At 43.5% G+C, this 8,252-nt stretch overlaps 1 protein-coding gene across 2 annotated transcripts in view; it reads right to left on the bottom strand.

Annotated features, from left to right (window-relative positions):
* Positions 1-1,034: 1,034 nt before the first annotated feature.
* The window catches only part of IGHMBP2 (immunoglobulin mu DNA binding protein 2), a 90,978-nt gene continuing 83,760 nt past the window's right edge, over positions 1,035-8,252 (bottom strand). For both annotated transcript variants that reach the window (XM_039535652.1, XM_039535653.1), the window contains 2 exons: positions 7,641-7,825; positions 1,035-1,590 (listed from right to left, as the gene is read on the bottom strand). In XM_039535652.1, coding sequence (XP_039391586.1) covers positions 1,393-1,590; positions 7,641-7,825 — 383 coding nt within the window. In that variant the 3' untranslated portion in view covers positions 1,035-1,392. The remainder of the gene's footprint in view (positions 1,591-7,640; positions 7,826-8,252) is intronic.

Genomic DNA, 8,252 nt, shown 5'->3' with positions numbered 1-8,252 from the left:
CCGAAAGGTGAATTTCACCCTTAGAGTTCAACATGGTCCCTCTCCACTTCTGAAGTACAAAGAGATATGGGGGGGGGGAAGTGCAGATATTTAATGATGTTTCCTTCAAGGCAGATATTTATCTTTATCTAACAATCATTCTGTCCTCCAAATACACCCCAAATCCTAAACCGGGTCAATATCTACTACACACTAGTACTGAAGTGAGCCAAGGGGTAGGAGCTGCGGTGCTTCCTAGACACGGCCCACACCAAGCATTTTTGGGGCACTGTGTCCTCTCAGTCATAGAAGTGGTCTGTCAAGTTGCCATTGGTTCACTCAAACTCCATCTTGTGGTCAAGGTTTTGGAATATGCCTGATCATATTCCAGTTCATTTAAAATGTTTAGCAGAGGGGCACATGTGGCAGCTAAAATGTTTACCATTCAGAGATGGAAGACTCTTGTCCCGTCTGCCTTTTCACACTGGTTAGCACAAAAGACCCAGTTGAGTGACCTGGAAAATTTCAGGAGTACTTGTGGCACCTTAGAGACTACCAAATTTATTTCAGCATAAGCTTTCGTGAGCTACGGCTCGCTTCTTCGGATGCATAGAATGGAACACACAGACAGGAGATATTTATACATACACAGAATATCTCCTGTCTGTGTGTTCCATTCTATGCATCCGAAGAAGCGAGCCGTAGCTCACGAAAGCTTATGCTGAAATAAATTTGGTAGTCTCTAAGGTGCCACAAGTACTCCTGTTCTTTTTGTGGATACAGACTAACACGGCTGCTACTCTGAAACCTGGAAAATTTCAGTTCATTCTGACTCAAAAATCTTGTTTGTTCTTCAGTACACAAGTGAGATTTCTGGGCTGGAGAAACTGAATTGGTTATACTATTTTTATTCTGTTGTTTCCTTAATGCATAGTCACCTGAAGCTGTTAAGTTGTTCCCACCCCATTGGTTATGAGGTTCTCATTTCATACCCCCTGGACATTTAACTTATTATTATAGTATCACAATGAAAGGTCACATTGACAGCTTACTGCTTAAGGTGTTTCATACCATTCTTTATTGTAATTCTGTGCATCCTCTCCGTATACATTACCATGCGCCAAACAAAGCAAATCGCCTCCCCTCCTCCCCTACCCCACCCTTACCAGCAGTGCATTTTAGATTGGTCTTGACTGATCTTTATTTTGTAGCACATCATACAGTCACAGAGCAGCTTTACACACTTCCAAACTAAAAGGTCCTTTTTCTGTCTTCAGCATAATAAGAACCCAGTTTACAAAGGCCATAGATTTAAGATCTCCATTGGCTTTTCACATCCCTGTGTGTTCAACCTGAATATCAGTCCCCAAAGGGAAACATAGTGGGATTCAGACTTTAGTGAGAGCAAATCCCTCATTTTTCTTTGTCTTTCTTTTTGCTCTTTCTCTGGCTGGTCAATTCATTAAGTTTTTTATCCAGGCGCCTCTGGAGATGAGCTCTTTTTGCTGGGTCCAGTGACTTGTCTTTTGATCCACTCCCAGCGTAGAGAATTCCTTCTCTGCTAATTCTCTGCCGAGCTTGTGCTTTGGCCTTCTCCCCACACCCATGAATCTGTAGGAGACACAACAATAATTTTGGTGGCAGACCTGAAACTGCCCTGAGATGTTACCCATAAGATGCCTTATGAATGAGTGGCATTGTTAGAGCCTGAAGTTCCTCATGCAGAATCCTAAGCTTGAACATACTTCACAGTCCATAAAAATGTCCACCAGTTATTTATAGCTCTTTTAATTCAGAAACAAAATACAAAAATCATCTGCCCAATAGAACACACACAGTAATTAAATCATCCCTTTAGACAGCTTAAGTATTTCGCTCACAAAGTCTAAACATTTTGGGAGATCACTGCTCCATCATCTGAGTCACCAGATTTTTTAAACTTCTCTCATACCATCTGGTGAAATATTAACTCTGTTTTCTAACCTGTGGTGTTAATGTCTGCTGCTTCTTTTCTCTTTCTCTGAGGGAACATATCTAAAATAGGTCTTATCAAGCAGGTATTGCACTTAAAGTCAGAAAAGTGACTTTGGAAAAAAAAAAGGCACCTTTTATTCAAATATCTGCCCCTTCTGTGTGTTTGGGCCTATTTATACTGGGAAAATTTTCTAACTGGTTTTAAAATCAGGTCAGCTAAACCAGTTTCAAAACTAGACAGAATTGTAGTGAAGACTCTCTTTAAGGTGGCCTGATTCACTCTACTCGTTTTAAGATCATTACTGGTTCTGTAAGACAGGGTCAGGCAGGGCCGCCCAGAGGATTCCGGGGGCCTGGGGTCTTCGGCGGCGGGGGGCCCCTTCCGTTCTGGGACCCGCCCCGAAGTGCCCCGAAGACCCGCAGTGGGGGCCCGCTGCCGCCGAAGCGGGACCTGCCGCCGAAGTGCAGCCTGGTCTTCGGCGGTAATTCTGTGGCGGGGGGCGCCCGCCGCGGGTCTTCGGGGCACTTCGGCTGCAGGTCCCTGAACGGAAGGGCCCCCCGCCGCCGAATTACCGCCGAAGACCAAGCTGAACTTCGGCGGCGGGTCCCACTTCGGCGGTAATTCGCTGGCGGGGGGTCCTTCCATCCCGGAGCGGAAGGACCCTCTGCCGGCGAAGACCAGGAGCAGAAGAAGCTTCGGGGGCCCGGGCCCCACAAGAGTTTTCCAGCCCCTCCAGAGCGAGTGAAGGACCCCGCTCCAGGGCCCCCAGAAAACTTTTGTGGGGGCCCCGGCAGGACCCGGGGCAAATTGCCCCTCTTGCCCCCCCCTCTGGGCAGTCCTAGAGTCAGGCCACCTTAAATCATTGAAAACTAGGCTGAAACTAAAGCTGTTACCAGTTTATCCAATCAGTTTAGTTCAACCTATTTTAAAACCGGTTTGACATTTTCCCAGTGTAGACAGATCCTTAGAGTCATATTACCTGATTCTTTTATTGACGTGACAAACATTTTTACTAGTTAGTACTACAGGGCCAGGTGGTAAACTCTTTGGGGGGAAGGACTATCTTTTTATTCAGTGTTTGAAGAGTGCCTAGCACAGTGGGGTCATGGTCCATGACTGAGGCACTCCTAGGCACTACAATAATATATGTTAAGAAATAAAGAACTGGATTCTGATCAGCCATATGCAACATAAACATTACTGCCACCTAAATTCTTATTCTGGAGTCTTTGTTACCACTGCTTACGTAGCCAGAGAGAGAGAGAGAGAGAGAGAGAAAACACTGCTGGGTTTTCAGATCCCAGAGACAGCTTGCAGTGCTGACAGTTACAAAAATCTTCACACAGATGATGTATATATGATCTAAAGATCAGTGAGGGAGATTAAATATGGAATCCCACAAAGTAATTTTAATAGGAATTTTGGGACCTTGGGGGCCCTATCTGGTACCGTTTGAAATCAGTGGGAGTTTTTTTCACTGACTTTGGCCCTGGTTCAGCCAGGTACTTAAGCATGTACCTAAACTATGAATAATCTCAGTCCTATTCAGCAAAATTCTTAAACAGCACATGAAATGGGATTTAACAAGGGCTTTGCTGAATAGGAATGGATTTACACGTGTTTACAGATGGGCATACTCTTAAGTGCTTTGTTGAGTTGGGGTCTTTATTAGGGAAAAAAACAGGACCCTTTTATGAAGACTGTTCAGTTCCCACCGGCACATCAATCCCAATAGGAGCTAAGAGGTTTGGTTTGAATGTTAATGGCGAGCCTGACCCCTTTCTAGATAAGGCCAAAGTCTGACCTGCTGAACCCAAATAAACAAGCAACAAAAAAAGTAGTGAAGCAGGTTTTAGCCTTACAATTAATTCCCATTTAATTCTTCATTACAATTCATCAAGGAAAGGATCTCAATCAGATTCTGAATGAACATAAACACAAATATTCTTTGTCATGGAAATAGATCTTGTTTTTTCAGTAGAATAATCTACACTGATAGTTTACAGAACGAGTGAGGTTTTTAGAAGCATACAGGATACTTTGATGGATGATGTAACGGCCTGTGTTATGCAGGTCAGACTAGATGATCATAACAGTCCCTTATCCATTCTGGCCTTAAAATCTCTGAATATCTGACAGGGTGGCACAGACAGTTCAGATATACTCGCTTTTCATCTCTGCACAGCTGGGTGCAGATTCTGGGTGTGGCACATGCAAAATCAATTTGGTGGTCACCTCATATTTCATATAACTGGATCAAGCTGCCATGGAATCTGGCCCAGCAGGAAGTCTGCTCAGGAGAAGTCCAGTCTAGGAATACAGAGACTCGGGTGCATTGGAAGAGTAGCACGGAGGAAGTTTACAGAGAGACTGCTGGGTAACTGGTTCAGCCAAACATGTGGACACAACTTTTGGAATCAGAAATCAAAATCTCCAAACAAGGAGAAGCTTCCTCAGAGCTACTTACTGAAAGGGAGGAACTGATGAAGTGTATGAAAACAGGGAAGTTTAGAACCAGTGACCATGAGCTACTTGAGTTTACTCAATTCAGAAACCTATCTGTGCGGCCTAGGTGTATGGCCCTAGCCTCCAGTGTCAAAGGTCCTGGGTTCAAATCCCAGCTATGCCCTGTCAGCAATGGGTACATGTGTGGCTGCTTTAATTTCAAGACTATCCCAAATTGTTATAATTAATAACAACAAAAATTCTGAAGGGATATTAAGCCTCATACTTCAGCTTTTAAGCCAATTGTTAGTTATTGGAGACATAATGGGGGGGGGGATTATATGACATCTGCCTACTACAGGGTTTCTTACGGAAGAATTCTAGAAGGGAGGATAATTAGCGAGCAAAGGCCTATAGCTGGGATTTTCAGAGGTGTGCCACCTGACTCCTGGGTGACTTTGAATGGGACTTGGGTGCCTAAATCCCTTCAGACTCTGACAATTCCAATCTGCAACTGTTCTGGAAAAGAATTCAAGAAAGAAGAAGTGGCCACTGCAGCTCCCTGCTCAAAGATCTGAGGTTAAAGAGAACCTGCCCTGAATACAGAAAGAGAAGAGGCCATCCAAGAACACTCAGCCTGTAAGGGTTGGAAAGGAAAAGGCAAAAGCATCAATAAAAGACGGATGAGCTGATTCTAGCCACCTGCATAAATGGGAATGAAAAAGGCTTATGTTTTTACAAACATACCAGGGAGGAAAAAGTTCCTAGAGAGAAAGCAAGTCCACTGGATAGAGCACTGGACTGGGAGACCTGAGTTCTATTATTGGCTCTGTCACTGTCCTCTTGGATGACCTTGGGTAAATTATGTCCCTGCACAGTGCCTCAGTTTTCCCATCTGTAAAATGGGGAGAATAAAACTACAGTGGAGTGAAAAATTGATTTTTCAGTTCTGAGCTCACACTGAAAAACACAAAACCTAGTTCCGTTCAAACCAAAACACAGTATTTTGGGGTTCTCTCACCAAACCTAAAAACTGGGGAAAAAAATTAAATGTCAATTAAAATTGCCTTTTTTGAAGTGACATTTTCAAAATGAATCATTCTGACATTTCTGATAATTTTGTTTTTTGGGGGGGGCGGGGGGGTTAGAGCTGAAACTATTTGCCAAATTCTACCCAAATTCACAAATACATTCCGTGTCTGAATAATATATTTTTCAGCAAATTGCTGGAGAAAAAGTCACCCAGCTCTAAATGATACTGACCTCCTTTGTAACGTTACATGAAATCTACTGATGAAATGGGCTATAGAAGACCTAGGTATTATTATTATTTTTATTAATAACTGAGGAGGGAGATGGGATCAACAGTACTGCTCACATGCTTAAAATTAGGCATATACTTAAATACCTTGCTGAATTGGGGGGCCTCATCTTGCACCTATCATGATGGCACATTAGCAGCTACCTGTCCTATGCCTGGCTCTAGCCAGTGCTATTAGCTTAGCATCACACTTACATAAGCATTTTTAAAAAAATCTGTCATCTAAAAAACGAATAAGCTAGAAGTCACTTATGCAACTGCCATGTGATTCATCTCCACATGCTCATCTAGAGAGTTAGTTACATGCACATAAAGCAAACGGTTTTTTTTTTTAGATCAGAGCATATTTCAAATAGTGTATTATCCCCTAACCCTTCTGATGGGATTTTCCTTGCTGATACTAGAACAAACCGATGGGCCTTATCCTGTACCAAGGACTTTGTGTATGAGATTGTCACAGTGGATATTACTAGAGATAGGGGGTTTTAAGGAGCATTTTCTACATCAAAATGCCATGGAGAGCAAGAACACTGAGGGGGGATTGACGCACGGCAATCGATGCATCGGCGGTTGATTTACCAGGTCTAGTGAAGATGCTCGTCAACATCACATAGTGTGGACCCCACAGTAAATCGGTAAATAGATCTAAGTAGGTTGACTTCAGCCACATTATTTAAGAAGCTGAAGTTGCATAACTCAGATTGATCTCCCCACACAGTGTAGACAAGGCCGGAGTGTTCATTGTGAGCTGAAGAGGAAAGAAAGGTTTTGAGGTGAGATCTGCAGAGAGGAAGTGACTCAGACTCCGTGGGAGGGAAAGGACTCCAAAGAGCTGCATTATTTCAGCACTAACACATTCCCATGCTTGGAAACAAAAAGCATGCTGGACCTGAACCTTGACAGCAAGTAAAACCTTTCTCAAGTCTGTGCTGGAGAAAAAGGTGAAAGGAGTTTTTTTTTTTTTTAACCATCAATAGAAAACAATTCAAATCAGTCCGAACAACTAATGCACAAAACAAAGCCCTGTGTAAAAAACCAACAGGAGCAAATGCTCCATTTTTCCATCTCTGGGGGCTAACCATCACCTCTAGACTTGATTCTATTTCTCACTCACATTCTAGCAGGGTGCGTGTTGGTTTCATTATAGTTATTATCTGTACAATATTGCAGTAGTGGTTAGGCTCTGCAGCGGAGATCGGGGCTCCAGTTTATTAGATACTGTACTACTTACACAGTGCCAAGGATGGGAGACAGAAGTGCTATTATCTCCATATTATCCCCATTTCAGATGAGGATCTGAAGCAGAGAGAATTTAAGGGCTGATCCTGCAAGGTGCTGAGCACTCTGGTCCCAATCCAGCAAAGCACTTAAGCACATGCCTAAATGCTTTCCTTTACTGGGGCCAGAGTGCTCAGCAGCTCTGCAGGATCAAGCCCTAATTGACTTGGGAATTAAATCCACCTTTTCAGATCACCAATACTGTGCCAAGATCATCCTTTCTTCTTTTCTATTTCTATTTTCTAGAAATGTAAATGTCAGAGATCAGTAACAGAGAGAAGCAGCTATCACCAGGAGGACTTTGTAGCCTGTGTACTGCTAAACAAAACCTGTATGCTCTTTGCATTCACTTTTTACAAATGCTCCTGATTTAGAGGGTTTCCTCCAGAACAAAATGGTGCTCAGATTCAGGAGCAGAGCCTTCATTTTAAACTTCGCTGAGAAGCCAAGAGCAATGCTAAGGAAATCAGCCTCAGAACGTTCAGTAGGAAAAGTCAATTTCACAATCCCAGGTTATAAAAATTCAGCTTGTGTCAAGCTTGGTCAAGAGAATAAACAGATGGCAAACTCCCGGCAATGCTCAGCCCCCTGCACTCAAACAGCTCCTCAGGGCTGTCTGAGGTGGACACACACAGCTCATACCTCTGGGATGTGATGGCTAAGGCAGTAGCGCTTTTTGCAATGCAGACAGAGCTGTCCCAAGGTCGTAACGCTGGCTTTACACCTGGGGAAACCACATATATTGTCAGCTTGCACTGCTGCAGAAATCAGGGCATCGATATCTTCTTCAGCGTGGCTGTCCGCTCCGGTTTTAACCATAGTCTTTCCTAGAAGTCCAGGGAAAAACCCAACTGTTTAATTGGTTACCTGACCATTATCAAATGAACCCAACAGACAACGGGCTACATTCTTTGCTGGTATTATGGGTGCAGCTCTATAGATTCCAGAGAGCTTTGCCCATTTATGCCAGCAGAGGATTTGGCCTCAAAACACCACCAACCAGCCATGATCAGCAAGAACAGTTGCTGAGAGCCAGATACTACAGTGAGATGTACCAAATGGCATATGCCACTGACACACATGCATGGCAGTGGATATGTAACAGTACATAGCACACATCTCAGATTGTAACCTCTTCTAATTGTTCCTATAATCAGTTTTTCTTCACCACCCTGGTGTTTATCTGCCTTCCACTGACTGGGCAGTGTTAGGACACTCACTGGTAATGCTGAAACAGATTGGTGCAGGCTACTT

Source organism: Mauremys reevesii, linkage group 4, assembly GCF_016161935.1.
Source record: "Mauremys reevesii isolate NIE-2019 linkage group 4, ASM1616193v1, whole genome shotgun sequence".
NCBI lineage: Eukaryota > Metazoa > Chordata > Testudines > Geoemydidae > Mauremys > Mauremys reevesii.
This window is presented reverse-complemented; position numbering and strand designations above follow the sequence as displayed.